The 20,491-nt window shown below is 44.5% G+C and overlaps 3 protein-coding genes across 5 annotated transcripts in view; 1 reads left to right on the top strand and 2 right to left on the bottom strand.

Moving 5' to 3' along the window:
• The first annotated feature begins 3,500 nt into the window (after positions 1-3,500).
• LOC119018675 (transcription initiation factor IIA subunit 2) overlaps positions 3,501-20,491 on the top strand; it is a 20,659-nt gene continuing 3,668 nt past the window's right edge. The window contains exons 1-4 of one of the 2 annotated variants that reach the window (XR_005074829.1): positions 3,501-3,703; positions 4,554-4,658; positions 4,886-5,043; positions 5,133-5,272. Coding sequence is in view for 1 of the 2 variants with exons in the window: in XM_037096533.1 (XP_036952428.1) it covers positions 3,632-3,703; positions 4,554-4,658; positions 4,886-5,043; position 5,133 (336 nt within the window). In the remaining variant the exon portion in view is untranslated. Of the gene's footprint in view, positions 3,704-4,553; positions 4,659-4,885; positions 5,044-5,132; positions 5,331-20,491 lie in introns of those variants that run through there. The other variant, XM_037096533.1, reaches the window with a different exon arrangement.
• On the bottom strand, positions 5,684-14,280 carry LOC119018661 (zinc finger protein 395-like). Its single transcript, XM_037096505.1, has 10 exons — positions 14,126-14,280; positions 11,820-11,991; positions 11,547-11,692; positions 10,992-11,101; positions 10,619-10,839; positions 10,442-10,542; positions 9,954-10,236; positions 9,686-9,778; positions 8,122-8,192; positions 5,684-7,735 (listed from the first exon to the last, which is right to left on the bottom strand). The coding sequence occupies exons 2-10, from the start codon at positions 11,979-11,981 to the stop codon at positions 7,624-7,626; spliced, it is 1,299 nt and encodes a 432-aa protein (XP_036952400.1). The 5' UTR covers positions 11,982-11,991; positions 14,126-14,280; the 3' UTR covers positions 5,684-7,623.
• Positions 18,380-20,491, bottom strand: part of LOC119018668 — a 6,898-nt gene continuing 4,786 nt past the window's right edge. The window contains exons 5-7 of one of the 2 annotated variants that reach the window (XM_037096521.1): positions 20,335-20,397; positions 19,937-19,996; positions 18,380-19,622 (exon numbers count right to left, since the gene is read on the bottom strand). In XM_037096521.1, the coding sequence (XP_036952416.1) occupies positions 19,315-19,622; positions 19,937-19,996; positions 20,335-20,397 (431 nt within the window). In that variant the 3' untranslated portion in view covers positions 18,380-19,314. The remainder of the gene's footprint in view (positions 19,623-19,936; positions 19,997-20,334; positions 20,398-20,491) is intronic. The other variant, XM_037096520.1, reaches the window with a different exon arrangement.

Raw genomic sequence — 20,491 nt, 5'->3', positions numbered from 1 at the left:
AAAATGTTTCAGTGATCCGTCTCACCTGAAAGCAAAGATTAGAGAACAAGTCTGCACACTCATTAAATCTGAGATCTGTGAACGTCTCCATCATTAGAGGATCAAATCTGGCCCAGAGCAGCAAACAGTTCAGCCGGCTCTGCCTCACTCACCTGTCAAGTTCCCTCTGTGTTATATTAGATACATGGATCCATAAACAGAGGAGAGAAGCACTCAGGAGCATGATAACTGTGCTCCAGTCCCGTCTGCCGGACATCATTATTTTCATCATTTTTTTATTATTATTTTCTGCACATCATGATCTCGTCATATGATTATCAGCTGATGTTATTAACAACGAGCTGCCAAACAGACGCTTGCAGAGACTCCTGGAGGAGATGGATCATCTCCATCTGTGATCGTGGGGACCACAACAGCTGTTTTAATCCAAACCGTGATGTTTTCTGACTTGATGTTTGAGCCCGAACCCGAAGAAACTGTTTCGGTTCATCATGTTTCAGCTGATGTTTGTTGATCTGCAGCCTCGTTTCCTTGAATCTCTGCAGAGGAGATGAGTGTAAAGACCTGAACAGTGACAGATGGACATGTTCAGTGGACAGATATCCCTTTAATGATGGCTTCATGATAATGGAGGTTTTTATCCTACTGCAATTTGTGTTCATTTTCTTTTGTCCTTCAAAATTTCCTCAGACATTCTGTGCAGAAACACAGATTATATCCAGTTTTCTAATGTTGTATTTTATATTTCTCTCCTTCTGTGTGAGGACACGTGGCCTCTACAGTTCAGTTCAGGACGAGTCTGTGAGACTTTCACACAAAACAAGAAACATCATGAAACGGTTGTCGTGGCGTCTCGTCGCGCTCCGTGGATCTCGCTGCTCAGTGGGCAGAAACAATGAAGTGGTGCTTTGACAGACGGATACCTGCTGACGTATGGCCCGGCTGGTCAGAGGTCATTACCCCGCTGACTGATGGGAAACATTTGATTTCCTTCAAGTGGACCAAAACCTTTAGTGATGGCTCTGCTTCTCCTGCATCCTGATTGGCTCTGACAGGCTGATCAATAATCCAGCGCTCAGGATGAAGGTTAAATAAATGTGTGCTGTGCGAGAGAGAGCAGGTGAGTTCAGGTGAGTTCAGGTGAGTTCAGCCTCTCTGATCTGACCAGCAGTTCTTCCTCTGGTCTCAGAAAAAAACACTAAAACACACAAACTTCCTTTTGTGAGTGACTCTGGAGAGCAGAACCACTCACAGTCTGGATCAGAACAAAAAGACAGGATGAGTGGAGGGAGCTGATTGGCTGTGGGTTCTCCTCCTCCTCATCAAGTTAAGGAGCCACTTCCTGTTTGGTGACTCATCATCACACCTGCTTCAAACACACCATCAGTTTATCTTCCCTCTGCGGCTCCAGATTCAGATTCAGGCTTCATTTTTAATCCTTCTGCTTCACGTCGAGCGACACGCCGTCCTGTTAATTGTGTTTTCGGTCCTCGTATGTTTTTCCCAAGCACCTTGTGTGGAGAGCGAGCGGGGTCAGAGGTCAGCGGAGCGGCTGGCTAAACAGATCTGTTCATTAGCAAACAGCCGCTCACAACACTCAGCGACCACATCCATCACACAGAACCGCTGAGAGCAGCACACACACTCACACACACACACACACACACACACACACACACTCTGTACATGTATGTGTTCTATACAGGAAACAGATGAAACACAACATATGAATTTAATGTGCAAAAGAACCTTTTATCACTTCTCAGTCTCACTGTGCAGTTTTATTCGCGTTCCTTTGTGAACAGATGCTGATGTTTAGAGTATTATGTAGAAAATAAGAGTATTTTGTGGCAGAGCCTCGTCCTCAGCACACAAGAATATCATGTCTGTGTCCTTACTTACTTATTTGGAGATGATTTAGTTTCCTCTCTTTACTTCCTGGTCTCAGTACCACCTCCCTCTATGTTCTTGTGTTACTGTGATGTATTTGTTCGGACCGTCTCTGTATGAAGAGGCTGCAGCTGCACTTCATCTTACAGTCTTGTGTTGTAAATGATGATGAACTGAACCGGGAAGTTCTGTTGTGTGTCGTCAGACCCAGAGTCCGATCAGAAAATCATTTTTGTGTCATGTTGTCATTTTCAGTGAAAAACCTGTTTAAATCTTGGATCTTGAATCTCTGTCTGCTGCCGGATGTCCAGATGATTTACAGGTCCAGGTGGCGGTGAGAGTCTGTGCATGGAGACAAATAAAGAGTTTCAACATGTGGAAACATCTGCAGACACACAGCTACTGCACACTGTCTGTTCTTTAGGATCAGAATAATGACATGCAGTCTCATCCAAACATCCTCGTACACACACGTCTGCATCAACAATATGGATAGTTCAGTTGTCATGGAAACATAAATGTTCAGATATTCACTGTGTTTACAGTTGAACTTCACGGTTTAATCTTCTGCAAAATGTGAACCGAGCATTAGAGGTGAAAACATGACGCTATCAATCAGTAAAAACAAGGCTGATTATAGTTATTATATTAATGATGCAGTGATCTTGTTTGTTTCAAGACAAAACCATCATATTACATATTTGTATGATAATGTATTATATAATATTATATTAATCAACAGTAATGAATAGTAAATATGTATTTATTATATTCTAATATAATAATGATATGATATTATGAGTTAAATTGTTTTATGCAATTGTTTGTTTTTATATTATAAATACTATAAATTATTCTAGGAACCAGTGAGGAGGAGAAGAAGAAGAAGAAGAAGAAGAAGAAGAAGAAGAAGAAGAAGAAGAAGAAGAAGAAGAAGAAGAAGAAGAAGAAGAGAATGTGGTTTAGGTGATTTTACTGATCGATGTTTTGCTGCCATCTAGTGGAGATAATCATTTACATCATCATCAGTCTGATAGATCAGCTTCAGATTAAACAGAGATCAATAAATCATTGAGTTACAGAACTGTCATTCATGAGCAAAGCGTTTCTGATGTTTGGTTTGTTTTTCTGTTTCCAGGAGAATCTAGTTCAATAAAAACAAAGTTGATAATTTAATGTCAGTAATAAAATCAGTGATTACTGTTGATAAGATAAAAAAAAAAAAAAAAACATGATTCATTGATGAATTCTAACTTAAACTGTGATAGATCAATAAAACTCAACAACAACACAGTGAAAGACGTGACAATGTTTGAAAATGGTTTGGACCCTCTGACCTTCCGTAGCTTTCGTCAAGAGAGCAAGAATCAGAGACGGGAAGAGACATTCTCTTCAAAATAAAAGGAGATATTAAATAACCTCAGGATAAACTGGTGATACCATGTTATTAGATTTATATTTAGCATTATTAGAGTACAAATTGAAAATAAAATAAAATGATTCGTTGGCCAGAAAAGTGATTTGATGTCTGACTCAGACCTTTTAAAATAGTAGACGAGCAGTCGCTTTATTTTGAAATATGTAACCGGAAGCTGTGTCCCTGCCGTTAGCTTGTTGTTGCTCTGTCTTGAATCGCTCGCTTGTTGTGGAAGGAAGCGGCTAGTTCTGTTAGCCTCGTTAGCTTTGAGTGTGTTTAGACGATAGTTTACTGTAGTTATTTGTTCCTCCGGTGGTTTCCATCATGGCGTACCAGCTGTACAGGAACACCACGCTGGGAAACAGCCTCCAGGAGAGTCTGGACGAGCTCATACAGGTGATACTCACCCCAAACATGACGGGTTGTTCGCGCACAGCTAGCCTCCGTTAGCATGTTGCTAACTGCTGCGGCGGCGCATAGTACAGTACAGCTAACTAAGCTAACTTTAGCTCGTTAGCTGCGGTTTGCTTGAACTGATTTGTTTCAGATAGAAGTAAAATATCAAGTATTTTAACTGCTGTGTTAACACGCCACATTGTCTGCTGCGGCTAATTAGCATCGATTTGAGAGCAAGATGCAGATAAACTGGAGTCAAAGTTCAGCAGAATAGCTTAAACCAGTGTTGAACAGTAACACCGTGCATCTGCTGACTGTAGCGTCCTCCAGCTTCACTAAGATGTGTCAGTGTTGTGTCTGCTAGCATGTACCTGGTTCTTCAGATGTCCAGAGCAGTGTTGCATACATCATGTAGCTTCATACACTTTAGTTCGGTTCAGTCTGTGTTTGCAGAGGAAGTTTGTGTTTCAGTGAAGTAAAGCTGAATCATGTTGCACAGAACAGAGAAACCTAAACATCTCCCCTAAAGTGCCTCTTTAGGTCAACGTTAAAGAATTAGTTTGGTATTGTGGGAAATAAACTTTCCTACCTGAGAATGAGACAGAGTTCAGTACAGAGCTTGAGCCAGGACGTGGTTTGCCTAGCTTAGCATATGACAGTTTGTGGTGTTAAGGGTTGGTTATCTGTTGGTAAGGCACCAAACCTGATGACAAGATGTCCAGAAGATGTTCTGATTGTTGTTGTCCAACTCATGACCTGGGTGAAGAAACTGTCTGACTGTGTGTCAGCGTGTGGACGGTGAGTGATGTTAGATGATAATCACATCTTGTGTCTTTGTGTTTGTGTGCAGACTCAGCAGATCACTCCTCAGCTGGCTCTTCAGGTCCTCCTTCAGTTTGATAAAGCAATCAACACGGCGCTCGCCAGTCGGGTCCGCAACAGAGTTAACTTCAGGGTGAGTCCTCCTCCTGTGACCTCTGACCCACAGCCTCCCCTGCACGCTGGCAGAAACAGTGAAATGAGATTTCTTTGGTGATTTCAGCTCTGAAATGAGGATCGACTCTCTGTAGATCATATCTTGCGCTCGGGTTCAGTCACGTGGTTTATCTTGCCTGGCAGGATGTTCTTGATGTTTTGAAGTCCGTCTCAGTCTGTTCTGCTGTCTGTCCGTCTGTCCTGCAGGGCTCCCTGAACACCTACAGGTTCTGTGACAACGTGTGGACGTTTGTCCTCAACGACGTGGAGTTCAGGGAGGTGACGGACCTCGTGAAGGTCGACAAGGTTAAAATTGTTGCTTGTGACGGAAAGAGCGAGTCAACTCAAAACAAAATGGATAAATGGTGAATATAAAACTACCACAGTTCTTATTTGTCTCGGCCTGTTTGTGACGGTTCCGTAACTTTCTGTCTGATTTCTTTCCCGTGTTCAGACTCCAGAGTGATGACTGTCTCTTCACGTGTTCTGATGGAGTCACAGATGGACCTGGACTGTACATATAATTTATTACAGCAGAGTCACAGCTGAGAACTGTGTGTGTGTGTGTGTGTGTGTGTGTGTGTGTGTGTGTGTGTCAGAGTGGACCAGTCACTGTCTCTGGAGCATGTTTTCTTTTTATCATCAGTTTTCAGGAGGTTTGTGTTCTGTTTTCTGTTGTCTTTGTGATGGATCATCTTTAATAAAAACTTTATTTAAAACACAGTTTGTCGTATTGATTAGAAATGTTTTCCATCAGTAAAGACAATAAAGAGTTCTCATGTTACAGCTTTAACTTGAATTTCTGGGTGTTTTGTCTTTTTAAAAACTTACTCATCAGAATTAAAATCCGCCTCGTGTTCTTGAAGCTGAAAATGATCCGTCTGCTAAACAATAAAATGAACCAGACAACGAGCCCAAATCTACTTTTTCTTTGTTTTTATTTAAACATGAGAACCTCACATCTTGTATAAAAGAGTGCATCTTCAGAATGATACGATTACAATGATCAACATTTACTTCTTTTGCTCAGAAACAAACAGGACGTACAGAGAATATAAATACAAGAACCTTATTCTCAGTTTACTGCAAAGAAATGGTTGAAACATCAGAAAGTTTAAAGGCTTCAGGAGGAGTCGTCCTCGTCACTGTGCTCTGATGTTAATAATCTGTATTTCTACAGATATTATAAAATATATATGACTCAGTGTAAAACATTGTGTTTCTATAATTAAACATATGTCTTCATCAATACTGCATGTGGTTTCCACAGGGACGAGTGGAAATGGCTTCTGCTTCCAGACATTTAACAACTGAACTGAAGGTCGTATGAAGAATGGTGGCTGATGGGAAATGAACGAGGACGAACTCTGTGATGATATTTACAGTGAAGATATGTTTCGTTTAGGTGAGATGAGACGATGTTGATGCCTGATACGATAAATGGCGGTAAAGTAAACCTGGGTTCAGTGTGTGGGAGCAGTTTATGGAGCCTGGCACACCATCGCTGCCTTTAGAGCCCAGAGCCGACCGACTGATGTCCACCTGTTTGGCACCTTAAAGCTGCTTATTACAGACTATAATACAGGCAGCAGATGTGGTGTTAGTCGGGGTCCAAAGCTGCTCCTGAACGGAGAAACTGCCAAACTACTAAATAATTACACAGCTCAGAAAATACATGAATACATAAATTTCATTAAATGTCACCAAAATCACTAAAAATTAAAGGAGGCATTAATTTATTTATAAAATGTGACAAAGTGATTTTTTTCTGTTTGCCTACTTTGTGTTATTTCCCATATTTACTGATGTTCCCATCTGTTTTAGTACTTTAATTTATATTCATTAATATTTCTTTCTGCATTTATTTATGAACTATTTTGTAAAATTCAAAGCAAATAATACAGAAATAAATCCGTAATGAAATAAATATAAAAGTGAATACATCAATTAAAAGTTTTGATGTTAAATGGGCAGACTGAGCAGATTAATAGATAAGTATCAATTTAATACATTTTATAAATGAATGCCTGAATTTATTTTTAATTTAATATTTGGTGCATATTATGAATTGAGCCATTTATTGATTAACTGACAGATGCTTGAGTTTGGCAGTTTCAGTCCTCAGTACTCTGAGTCTGACCTCTTTTAGCACCGCGAGCAGCGATTTCCACGACTCGATCCTGCTGTGAGTCATCAGAGCGCTAGTGTTAGCGTTAGCTCCCTCTGAGCTCAGTGAGAACACCTGTGCGTCTTCCTGTCCGGTCCGGAGGGAAGCTTTTTATTTACATGTTGAGTTTAAATCACGAAGCTGCCTCACGTCGTTCAGCGCAGCCCTGAGAGGCCGTCAGCTTCCTGTTCGTTCACGCTGCTCTCGTTCAGACTGTGAGACATCTGATGTTTGTTTCTCTGTTTTAAATCAAATCTCCAGCTGCTTCAGGACAGGATGACTGGTTTACAGTTTTGGGCGAACTGTTCCTTTACATGGGAGTTAAGTATTTTTGGCCTTGCTGGGATCCCGTAGAAGTGGTGACTCCATAAATGTGATGTGAGGCGGCAGCATCTGAACCTGAACCAGCTTCATGAGAAAGATTGAGCCCAGTGTCACCCAGCTGAGCCTGAACATTCATCAGAGCAGCATCAGCTCTGAGCCGAGTGTTGCCACGGTTACTGGGTCCATTTGTAACGTACAGGTCCTGACACGGACTCGCTCAGCTGCCTCAAAGGTCAAAGGTCACATCGTAGCTGCCTCAAACTGACAGGACGTCTACAAACACCTTCTACAAATACATTCCAAATAAAAAAGACATGTATAGAAAATGTAGAAAGAGTATAAAACAACACATATTTCTGCTGTCAGAGAATATAAAACATCCAGCAGGTGAGCTGAAGGCCTCAGCCTGCCTCAGTCCTCCTCCTCTCCTCCTCTTCCGCTCGCTCTTCCTCCTTCAGTCCAGGAAGCGTTGGCAGGCTTTCTTCCAGCGGCAGGCCGTGCACCACTGGTCTCGGTGCTCGATGCCGTACACCTTCCGGCATTTTTTGGCTTCACCTCGAATCCTCCTGACAGACACACAGAAGCATCAGTGACCTTGGCGGAGGTATGCGCTCTACGGTGCACTGCCTATTCAGACATGGTTTCCAGGCAGAAATGAATCCAGGCTTGAGAACAAACTGTCACTTTTAGTCATCCTGTACATATAAAATCTACGGAAGCAAAAACTGGCAGAAACAGAAGGACTTAAAAAATATAAATGTATAATGAGTTTGTATTTTCACCTCAATAATATTATTAATTATCTAAACGATATTTAAATATTTAAATTCTGTGTTTGATTGTCTTCTCCACAGTGCTCCTTCAAATGTCAGGAACATTGCACGTTTAAGTCATATTTATTTTCTAAATCATTGATTATCAAACTTTTCTAAATGTTCCATAAACCACTAACCTGCAGGAGACGCTCTGATGCTGCAGCCACTGCTCGCCTACGCTGACCGAACGCACCCGAAACGCCAAACCCTGAGGAAGAGGAGAAGAAGAGGAAGAGTGAGTGTTTATTTCAGTTTCTTTTCTCTTCTGTCATCACTGATCTCATCACTGATGTTGATTTCAGGAGCTTGTTTACAGAAAAGCTTCTGATGACTGATCTGGAGTCAGTCTCTGCTGTCGCTCCTTTGTGTTTCTCCACTCTGCTGTAAAAACATCCTGCACTGCCTCCACCAGCCTGCAGGTGGCAGCACTGCACTGAGGCAGAGTGATGGAAAACGTGACCACAAACCATCCAAGAGGGGATTTTCCTGCTGAATGAAAACCATCAGGGAGGAGCAAGAGCACACACACACACACACACACACACACTGCTCACCCCCCCCTCCAGTATAAAACCAGTTTTAACAGGCTGCTCCGGCTGCTGCAGGAAATCAACAATAGGCTGCTGTACAGGATCCAGAAGGAGAGAAAACAGAAGTGATTTAGAGAAGTGTGCGTTTGTCTGCAGGAGCTGCAGACGGCTTTCAGGGGATGAACAGTGAAAAGTAAAACACCTAAAATTTAACCTGAAATTCTGCTGGAAAGTTGCAAACAGTTTGTTCTCAGTGCAGAACAACAGTGAAACAACATCAGAGTGTCGGTCCACACGTCACCGCTGAGGTTAAAGGGACAGTTCAGCTTCATACTGTTGGAGCTGCCCAGGTGAAGACTGTCTTTGTGGTGCGTTCAGGAACAGCTGGGACAAATCCTACTGATTCTACCTTTAACTTTAATAGTCTTTGAATTCTATTAATATGACGTGAGCTTCAGTTAGCTTTGAGCACAAATGTCCTTCAGAGGGAGACTTTTTACTCTGATACTCTGAGTCCATGTCAGAGCCTGAACTCTGTTACTGTACTGGAGGAAACAAGATGGATCAGAACTTCTACTGTCACCAGAGTCTGTTTGTACACAAGTACCTGAACATCTCCTGGAGGACAGACTGTGAGGACTCTGGTTTACTCTAATCTGAACTTCTTGAAATTAAACCTTGTGAGAAGTTTGGAGGAGAAAGTCACACACACATATGTTAAATTATGTTTTTCAATGTTGAAGTTAAATTTTAAAAATAACTGCAGCTGTAAAAATATGTAAAGTGTAGTAGAGTAGAGGTGTAACATATAAAAATACACCTGAGTTCTGCCTCAGGTGTCACACTGAGCTGCTGGCCCGTCCAGAGTCTGGACTCCATGTGCGTCTTCATCAGAGTCAAACAACACAAAGACTCACATCCTGTTTAATCATGTTGCCCAATCAGGACCACAGGGCAGGCTGGAGGAGGGGGGCGGGCCCAAATTAAACTAGACACGATTCATAATTAGACTGTTTAACTGGAGTCTAAATGTGTGTCATGACATCAGTGTCAGTATTTCTGACCCGTGTGCTCCAGTGTAGTTTGGACTTTAGTTACTCTGCACCAGGCTGGGAGCTCAAACAGCCTCAGAGATAAGAGAATACTGATTAAAATCTCTGTAAGGATTTACCTGTCTGAGGCAGCTGGTGGGCGGAGCCATCGGACGACAGGTGGGTGTGTTCAACGGTGCTGCTGCTGATGTCACATGACTGGGGGGTGGAGCCTAAAACAATACAAAATATTAGCCACATTTATAATGATCATATTATTATAATATTAATTAGAATATTAAATGGTTAATGATAATGATAATATTTAATACCCAAAATAAAAATGTTGTCTGTGTGTCATGTGTTTACATTCAGAAACACATTCGCTGTTGATAAGCCCCGCCCTACCTGGTAGGAGTGCTCTGATTGGACCTGCCAAGAGGCGCCTGAGGAGGAGGGGGCGGAGCGACTCAGAGCGCTGCAGGTTGGAGACGGGGAAGACGGTGGGGAGGGAGGGGAGGGAGGAGGAGGGCTGGGAGGTGAGGAGGGGGAGGAGGAGGTGGGGGAGGTGGGGGCGGGGCTGCAGAGGAGAGGAAGGGGAGGAGACTGCTGCTGCTCCTCCCATTGGCTGATCTCAGTGTAGTAGAAATCCTCCTCGCTGCGAGAACAACGCTCGTGTTCTCCGCCGCGGCTGTGAGAGGTCAAAGGTCACAGGTGTTAGACTTTATCATGAAGATAAATATTAGATCCTGTGATTAGGATTACATTTATCGTTACATCACATTTACTTTGTGCTTATCCTTCAATTATTCAACATTTATTTGTATTGAATTGTCAGAATTAATCTTCCATATAAACACCTGAAGGACAGACTCAGTGTGTCAGGTGAGTCTTACCACAGGTGTGTTGTCCGGATGTGACGTTTGATTCCCACCACTGACGTCAGGACCTTCCCGCAGCTCGGCCACAGACACCTGTACGCCGCCTTCACCGAGTTCTGCAGGAGGAAACACCGTCAGCTCTCTGCGCCACGTTCATTTATTTTCCTGTGATCAAAACAAAAACCGCCTCACCCTTCGTCTCCGCGGCGCCGGCTCATCGAACAGCACCTGCTCCAGCTCCATGTCCAGCCCTTCATCAGAGGGCGTGGTCGGGCTGACAGTGGCATCCGCGATTGGTGGAGAGGGAGCCGGGCTGCCGTTGCCGTGGCCGATGCTCCAGTAACCGCTGCTGCCGCCGTCAGAGAGCTCGCCGCCGCCACAGAGCTCGCCACCGCCACAGTCCATCAGAGGAGCTGAAACATGGAGTGTTTTCCAGATAGTTTGTTTTTGTTGTTTGTCATTGTTGTTATCTACTGTAGTTTTGTGTTGTTGTTGTTGTTAATTATTATTATTTTTGTGTAATGTTGTTGTGTATTATTATTGTTGTCGTCGTGTATTGTTGTACCTGTGGTGTCCTGGTGGGCGGGGCTGTGCAGCAGAGGGCTGCAGGACAAACTGCTGAGAACCATCGCTGCCATCAGCTCGTCCATGTCCACCTCGTGTGGACTCCTCTGACTGCAGGACGACAAGACACACAGTTTGTGTACTGGACGTCACGCAGAGATACTGAATGTAAAGTCTGAGACACAGAGACACAGAGAGACACAGAGAGACACAGAGACACAGAGAGACACAGACAGACACAGAGACACAGAGAGACAGAGAGACACAGAGACACAGAGAGACACAGAGACACAGAGAGACACAGACAGACACAGAGACACAGAGACACAGAGAGACACAGAGACACAGAGAGACACAGAGACACAGAGAGACACAGAGAGACACAGACAGACACAGAGACACAGAGAGACACAGAGACACAGAGAGACACAGAGAGACAGAGAGACACAGAGAGACAGAGAGACACAGAGACACAGAGACACAGAGAGACAGACACAGAGGCAAAGAGACAGAGAGACAGAGACAAAGAGACAGAGAGACAGAGAGGAAATCTGACCTTCTGGGGACGTCGATGCAGGAGGAGACAGATCTGCTGCAGGAGGAGAGATGAGATGAAGGCCAGACAGAAGCGTCACTCTGCATGAGGTCAGGCTGATCGATCACACCTGAAGCTTCACCTGCTCCTCCACACTGAAAGTACACCTGAGGGAGGGGACAGTGATTGGCTGAGACACAGCAGGGGGTTTCTCTCACTGCTCTCCAGAACTGAAACACAACACCGGGAATTTCTGTTCAGACTCTAAAATAAGTGATGATGAGACGATCTCACCTTCAGCCCGGGGTGACCTTTGACTCTGCTGGCTGTCAGATGTCCTGCTGCTGTTTCCATGGTGACGCCGGTGTCACCCGTCACCTGGCCTGCTGCCGGGCAGGTGGAGCTCACCAGCGCCCCGAGAGGAGAACGCTTCCCCAGACGTGTCTTTGGTAACATGTCTGTCTGCCTGGAACCACACAAACAGAAAACAGTCAGTCCAGTTCAGCTCCTGGAGGTTCTGTTCTGATCCGACGGGAGCAGAGCTCAGAGATTAGTTTCCAACTTCTGGGATTAAAATGTGGATTTCTCTTCACTGCTGTCGATCAGCCTGACTGCAGCAGTGATCCGGAGCTGACCTCCATGTTGGCTGCTGACTGCAGCTGGAGGACAAATGTGCTTCACTTCATGAACCCTCAAAGTTTTATATGTCTCCAGTCATGTCACTCAGTGGCTCAAGTTGCATTGTGGGTAATGTAGGCGGCAGCTGATGAAAAAGAAGAAGAACGTGTGGAATATAAAAGGTGATATTTTTAATTCTACTTTATTGATTTTCATCATTTCTTTTTAAACTGACAGCAGTGCAATGCCAGATCAAACCTGATGCCTACATTACCCACGATGCAACATGCTGAAGCCACAGGAGGCAACTTAACAGTTTACATGTAACTTCCAGCAGAGCCACAAAAGTAAATAAATACTCCTGTACTCACATACGCAGGAGCCCTCAGCATCAGAGCCGGGGCTGCTGGGAAACTGATCTGAGTGAGATCACAGTGACTCAGAGGCTGAAGTGTCATTTACAGTCAGGCTGCTGTGTGTGTGTGTGTGTGTGTGTGTGTGTGTGTGCATGCGTGTGTGTGTGTGTGTGTGTGTGTGTGTGTTACCAGTAACTAACTGACAGAGGATTAACATGAACAGATGGCACCAACTGTTGGTAAATGTTTCTTTATCATGCTGACACTGATGATGATGATTACATCACCTTCAGGACTTAAACTGTGTCACCGTGGCAACGTGATAAAACACGAAGACCCCGCCCCCGCTCGTTAAGGTTTCCTGTTAATCAGTGACTCAGAGTAAGCAGAGACAGGTACAGTATCAGCACACAGATTCCAGCAGATGTTGGAGCTGCTGCTGATCTCAGTCCAGCTTCAGGTGGAGCTGTAACTCTTGTTTCATTACTGGTTCAGTCATATTGATTAAAATGACAGAAAATCTCCATGTGTACCCGTTTTCTCCAACCAACAGTCCAAAATCAAAGATATAAAGTTTACTATGAGTCGGCAGGATGGAATGTACAGTTCATGTATCTGTAGCGCCCTGGAACATGTTCATGACCTGACCTCCACATCAGGAGGTGGAGGAGCTGCTGGAGGAGTCAGCTGCCACCCAGCGTAGCAGGTCAAGATGACCAAAGACTAAACATGATCTTTTCCAAACACTGACCAAGTGTTTTTGTACCCAAAGTAATCTGATAAAACTGAAAACTGAACCTGAAGAACTGTAAAGTCTCAACACGTCTGTGCTGTGAACAAACCTACACGCTAACATGAAGCTGCTGAGGCTGGTTTTCAAAGTAAAGCATCAAATCCTCCGATGGAACAACAAACATCTGACGTTTTTTAAAAAATATTTTCCAGTTAATTTTCTGTGTTCATGTTAAAGCTGCTGGATGTTGCTGAGCTCTCTCACAGCAGATCTGTTCACAGCTGAACATCAAGATCAGACAAACTCAAACTGAGGACACAAACACGTCTAAATATCTCTGAATGCATCAAGAGTCACACTCAGATCTAACACATAAATACAAAGCAACACGACATAACACAACACTGTACACACACACCCCTCTGCCTGGCTGCTGCTCTGAGCTCTGGACCAATCAGATTCCTTCAGTGCAGCGTTCACACCCTCCACAATAAGAGTCCTCAATGAGCACAAAAACAACTCCAGCAGCAGCAGTTGTATGAAACTGAATCGTCTCTGAGCTCTGACCATGAACTGCGAGCGACAGCGTGACGCCAGAAAGTCACTTTTCAGTTCAGAAACTCTTCACTGTGTTCAAGTCTGAACAACAAGACTCAGGTTACAGGACAGAGCACGAGGCAAAGTTCTGACAACAGACATGACTGATACTGACTCATCCACAATCAATGATGTTGATCAGCAGCCTGAACACACTGAAGGAGCACCGAGCTGAAGTAAAGTCAGCTCATTGTCTTTGTGAAGTTGAGCAGCAGCTCTCTGTTCGCTCAGAGCTGGAAGCAGCAGAGACATTCACAGTGTGATGACAGGAGGAAACAGGAGCGGTGGTCACCTACCTGCTGCCTGGAGCTCCAACACAACAACAACACAACACCTGGACTGTCCACCGTTCAATGGGAGCTGAGAGTGTGTGTGTGAGTGTGTGTGAGTGTGTGTGAGCTGCTGCAGGCTGCAGCCAGTTTGAACACCATCAGGGAGGGAGGAGGTTCACACAACACACGGACCGGATCACACCAGAACATCTGGAGCGGAGCGTGTTTCAACCTGACATCAGCACAGAGAGTCAGTGACGCTTCAGTTCTTCATGATGAGCAGCAGAATCACAAGAGTGTGTCTGTCTTTTAATTCACTGTGAGACTTTAAATGTTGTGAGTCAACAACAGGTGAGAAACGTAGATGAATGTTAAATAAAGTTTGAACAAACATCAACATGAAGACGTGGCGACGTGTTTCTGAGCTGATGTGAAACATGAGTCAGTCTTTTATTCTTCATTTGTTCTTTAACTGGATCTTTAACAGTCGAGTCTGTCAGATGGAACAAAACAATCAACAACACGTTAAATCAACATGAAGTCTGAAACTACAAACAGAAAACAATATTAGATTCATAATCTGTTTTGATCAGCTGATGGATGTCAGCAGAGTGACCTGATGCAGCTGCAGCAGGTGGAGCAGACACATCCAGACTGCTGCTGTCACAGTAAGTAAACTCTCACAAACCTTCATGAACACTCGATCCTACATTTCCCACAATGCACCTGGGTGAAGTCTGTGTGTCACGTTTGTTTCCAGAGTGAGTGAATCAGACTGAGAGTTGCTCAAACACAACAGTAATCTGCTGATCTGAGTAAATCAGCACCACACCGGATCTGCATGTTGAGCTCTGAGCAGCCGATCCGCTCCGGGTTTTCCCAGCAGCCCCCGCGGTGGCTCTCCAGCCTCGTAGTAAACAAGAGCACCACGTGGGGAGGAGCTTGAAGCTGATTGGTTGAGCTCAGCCGTGCAGGAACACACCCCACTGAGGTCTGTTGTTTACTGACTGTCCTGCACTCACACACACACACACACACACACACACACGCTGAACGCAAGTTACACACCGAGAGAACACAGCACAGTACTGCAGTACTGCTGAGGTACTACTGCTGAGGTACTGCAGTACTGCTGAAGTACTGCAGTACTGCTGAGGTACTGCTGTACTGCTGAAGTACTGCAGTACTGCTGAGGTACTACTGCTGAGGTACTGCAGTACTGCTGAGGTACTGCAGTACTGCTGAGGTACTACTGCTGAGGTACTGCAGTACTGCTGAGGTACTGCTGTACTGTCACTGCTGTGTGTCTGTGGTTTAAAGTAATCTGGATACAAATCACAGTATTATAGAATTATAATGATTCAGTATTTGTTACCAGTTTCTTGCCGTGCAGTTCTTCCAGTTTCCATCACTGAGTATTAATACTGCATGTAGTGTTACTGTGTGTACTGTGTGTACTGCAGCGCTGTGTGTACTGTGTGTATGTGTGTGTGTGTACTGTGTGCAGTAGCAGTGTGATGATAAACAATGAGCAGCTTGTAGGTGGAGATCACTGATTACATAACCAGACTCCACCTCTTCTGCACCCTCCTGTTCTGTGTGCGTCCATGTGTGTGTGTGTGTGTGTGTGTGTGTGTGTGTGTGTGTGTGGAGCTGCACGTAGCAGCAACGCAGCGCTGCTTCGCTCGTGAGCAACGTGCAGCTCCACACACACACACACACACACACACACACACACACACACACTGAGTGTCCTGCTGCTCCAGTTTGACCTACTTCTATTTAAAACGACAACAAACGTCACCGACAGTCTGATGTCACTTCACCACTCTGACTGACAGCTTTAGTTACTAGTTACTTCCAGTTACTTTGCAGTGAAAACCTCGTATCTCCAGACATGTTGATCTGTGAGTTAAATTAATAAACTGAAGAATAAAATGTTCCTGTTTGGCTTCAGATCTGGAAACTTACGTTACTTTCAGATTTGTGCTATTAATACTAAACATGGATTTTATTATATTACAAAATAAAAACTTGTATACAAAGCACAGAAATTTCCTTCAGGATGATTAATATTATCTTATTATCTCATCTTATTGAATTATGATGTATTGTTACATGTAAAGCTGCTGCAATAATACATCATACATCGCTCATGTGCTGACAGTATGTACAGTAAAGTACTGATGGTTTTCTGATTTCTGAGTTTGTGTATTAATATCACTGCTGCATGAATCAGCAGCGATCGATCACTCGCTGATGCTGAGGTTTGATCTGACTGGTGGATGGTGAGACTGAGAGTCAGTCCTCACACTGAGCAGCTGTGACAGACCGACTCACTGATGGTGGCTGACCAGCACATCAGGAGCAGTTTGGGGTTCAGTATCAAAGGTACCAGGGGAATCGAACCAACCACCTTCAGATAACAAGATGCTGCCTCAACCTCTGAGCAACAGGTGCTGCCTGCTGGCAGCTTCTAACTGAAGCTGACTGGACTCTGTCGCTCCATCACCAGCTGCAGCATCACGTCTGAGTTTGGTCCATTTCAAAGGCTCCAAGAAATACAACATTTCTTTTTGACCCAACTTGGGTCCTCATATCCCACAATGCATTGCAGTCACTGCTGCATTCATGTCACATTGGAATCTTAACTGTTGAGCTTACAGAACATATTCTGACATGAAAAGTGCAGTTTGTTCTGAAAAGGCTTCAGAAGACCGAGTCTCAGCTGCTGGTGAACTGGACCTCAGACGTGGTCGGTCCTGGTGAACTGGACCTCAGACGTGATCGGTCCTGGTGAACTGGACCTCAGACGTGACCGGTCCTGGTGAACTGGACCTCAGACGTGACCGGTCCTGGTGAACTGGGCCTCAGACGTGATCGGTCACCACGAGCAGGTTCAGCTGCTGAACTGACTGCTGCTGTCAAAACTTTCCAGCATTTTATTCATCTGGCAAGCCGTCTGCTGAACTGTGAGTCAAGTTAACCACAGCAGGATGTTGCCAACACACACACACACACACACACACACACACACACACACACTCCTGTCAGCTGAGCGTCATCATGACACAGCAGGACTTTCTAAATGTTGCAATCTGATGACACTTTCACATGAAACTTCCTGTTGCGCTGCGGCGTCGCTCTCGTTCAGCACGTCTGCGTTTTTATTACAGAAGAGTTCAAATCATTGGTACAAAAGTGAGTCAGAAAACAAGATGGTGCAGAACTCCACAGCTGCTCGTCTGATCTGATCACTGCAGGTTCACTTTAATTCACTGCAGTGGAATCTGTTTGAATTCAGTGAACTTTGACATGTTACTTCACCCTGTTTGCCAAAATCACGCTGTCCTGAGTCGACCTGTGAGTGGACGGAGAGCCGGAGAGTCCAAGACAGAGGAAGCTGTGGCAGCGTATCAGAACCGAGTCACCGTCCAGTTCTAGTGAAGCTGCTCCGACACAGAATAAACTGGTTGACCCACAGTGAGACAGGACGACGGGTCCAAGCTCGACTTCTGACAAATGTCTGAACTTTTTGTCCCGTTAGCAACTGAGCTAAGCTAATGAGGAGAAGCATAGAACAGTAAGATTTCCATGCTGGTTAGTGCTGGTTTGATGCTGGTTCAGCTGGTGGACCAGCATGATGACCAACAAGGCCCCATTAATTAATGCTGGCCCACCAGCACAGTCTTACTGGTGAAGCTGGTCACCAGCATCTTGATGTGCCACCTGTCAGGTGGACGGCTCATCTTATTGGATTTTAACAGAAGTCATTATTTTGTGTATATACAAAAGAAAAACATTTTTAAATTGTTCACTTCAACTTGTGAGAGAAACGGGAGCAACAAACAAAGTGTTGCATGAATATTTGTGTGTATTTAGTATTTACAGTTTGTTTCAGGTTTCCTCAAATGAGCCCAAAATCTTTCAGGTTGTGTTCTGTGACGACCTCACTGACTCTTCACTCCTCCTCATACTGCAACATGAAACAAGTTGTAGACACATCTGGTGACCAGCGTCCCAGCACCAGAACACAACAGGCTGGTCTGTGCTGGTTTGTCCAGCAGGTTTGGTGACTGAGGAAATGATTGTGCTCATGGAACCAGGAAGAGAATCTCACAACTGACGCCACAGCAGAACTTTTGACTGTTAGCTGTTAGCTGTTAGCTAAGTGGGCTTAGCACAATAACTCTAGTGCCACCATCAGGACAAACTTTCTACTCGCACATGTTTCTCTGAAACAGTTTTGCTGGTTATAATTTAACATCAATCAGGAAGGATCAAATCATCTTCAGTTTCTGTAACACAACGTTTACTCAACCAAATATCTCAGACAACAAACGACCATTTCCTCCTCTGTACAATCAATCGAACCACAACAGTCAACGGAGGATGAGGCCCGGGTCCACATGGAGTTTAGTTCTGACCACCAGCAACTTTTTTCAATAGTTCCAGCTGCAGAGAACTTTTTTCAGAGCGCTCCACAGAGCCAGAACTGTTCTGCCCAGGAAGAACATTATGTGGACACGGGCCAGATCGGACCATATAGAAACCTTTACATCAGCGTCTGGTTTCAGTGTCATGAGGACAGCTGATTGACAAGAATGAGTCGGTGAATTAGCTTGTAGCCTCTCAGGCTGAGAGCAGGTTCAGTCGTGCTGTCTTATTTAATTACTAACATGTCAGAGTGACGGAGTCACACGTCACAGCGACATCAGCTCTCTTCAAAACCACGTGGCTACACTTCTACCTGTCTCAATAAATGTCCTGTGTGTTAAACATTAACGCTTGTACAACAATTTCCTCAAAATACAATCATTTTATTCTTCAGACATGATAGTTTAAAATGTCCGACAGAGGAGGTTCCTGCAGGATCTGGATCATGAAGAGAGCCAGTCACTCCACCCAGAACCAGAACCAGAACCACAGCAGCTCTGAGCTGATGGCTGGAAACCAATCAGTCATGTGACGTGTGGCGTGTGTCATGTGACGTGTGTCATGTGACGCGTGTCATGTGACGCGTGTCATGTGACATGTGACACGTGTCATGTGACGTGTGTCATGTGACGCGTGTCATGTGACGTGTCATGTGACGTGTGTCATGTGACGTGTTCAGAGTTCAATGTGAAAAATGTTTTCTTTTTTCTTCTTCTCTCGTTCTTTGTTTCATCTCATGTCCTTAATCATCTTCATCATCATCATCATCATCATCGTCATCCCTCCAGCTGTGTCCTCCTGTCAGGCAGCGGAGGAGACTCCTCCTCCTCCTCCTCCTCCTGCTCCACCTGCACCTCCTCAGGTGTATGAACAGGGGGCGTGGCTTGTCTCTCCTTCTTGCTGACTCGTGCGTACATTGAATTCCTGTCATTCAAATCGAGCGCCACTCCAGAGCGAGCGCTGGACTCCTCCCCCGGCTCTTGATTGGTTGTTGGTGATGATGCGTCAGCGTCACCAGCGCTGCTGCCCCGCCCTCCTCCGATGACGCTGTAGATGTGGTCCTGAGGGGCGGAGCCGTTCAGATCTGGACACAGAGAAACAAATGTGACTCATCAGGACTCATGACTCGTCTTCTTCTGCTGCCTCGCCCTCAGCTGCTCTATGACACATTTTGATCCAGAAACTTTCTGCACTCATCAATAAAATAAGACTGAAGATTATTTTCATATCTCATCATCATGTTGATTCATTATAAGAAGTGACGTATTCAAGCAGCTCATTCTTCTCTCTGCTGCTCTGGCTGTAAAATCTAAACCAAGTTACATTAAAGTCGTTTTGACAGTTTAATTCAGCTGTAATCAAAAGTCTGAGTTAACTGTACTGATTCTGTCACCACACCTCGACTCTGTGGCGCCCCCAGGTGGCTCCTCCACGGAGTGAACGAGACCGGGGTTTCATCTGCAGGACACACACACACACACACACACACACACACACACACACACACACACACACACACACACACACACAGCTGTCAGTAATGTAATGTACTTTTCTGCTACTTAAACTTCCACTCCCTGTGTTAGATAACTTTAGTTACTAGTTACTTTACAGATTACATGCTGAGACCTTTAATTACTTTAATCCTGAGACAACATCGTTACTTTCACTCAAGTATCACTTTGACATCACTGAGAGCAATGGATGAAGCATCATGGGAAATGTAGTAACAAGGTTTCTGAGTCTTCAGTCAAAAATCAACAGAATAAAACATTAAATATAAATGAAACCAGAACCTCCAGAAGTCTCAGATCCGCTCGTCGTCTTTATCACCGCTGTGCTGCCATTGGTCTGAGTCACTAAACAAACAAACAAACAAACAAACAAACAAACAAACAAACAAACATTCACTTCAGCATCTATTAAACAGTCAAATGCAACAGTTGTTCTGTA

This window comes from Acanthopagrus latus, chromosome 4, assembly GCF_904848185.1.
Source record: "Acanthopagrus latus isolate v.2019 chromosome 4, fAcaLat1.1, whole genome shotgun sequence".
NCBI classification, from domain to species: domain Eukaryota; kingdom Metazoa; phylum Chordata; class Actinopteri; order Spariformes; family Sparidae; genus Acanthopagrus; species Acanthopagrus latus.
This window is presented reverse-complemented; position numbering and strand designations above follow the sequence as displayed.

Bases quoted from the DNA above. Each gene is read 5' to 3' on its own strand.
- LOC119018661 (XM_037096505.1), bottom strand. From the start codon at position 11,981: ATGTTACCAAAGACACGTCTGGGGAAGCGTTCTCCTCTCGGGGCGCTG. The intron at 10,543-10,618 runs GTGAGGCGGTTT...TTCCTCCTGCAG, and splicing joins CGGCGCCGCGGAGACGAAGG to AACTCGGTGAAGGCGGCGTA. The intron at 9,779-9,953 runs GTAGGGCGGGGC...GTATTGTTTTAG, and splicing joins AATCAGAGCACTCCTACCAG to GCTCCACCCCCCAGTCATGT.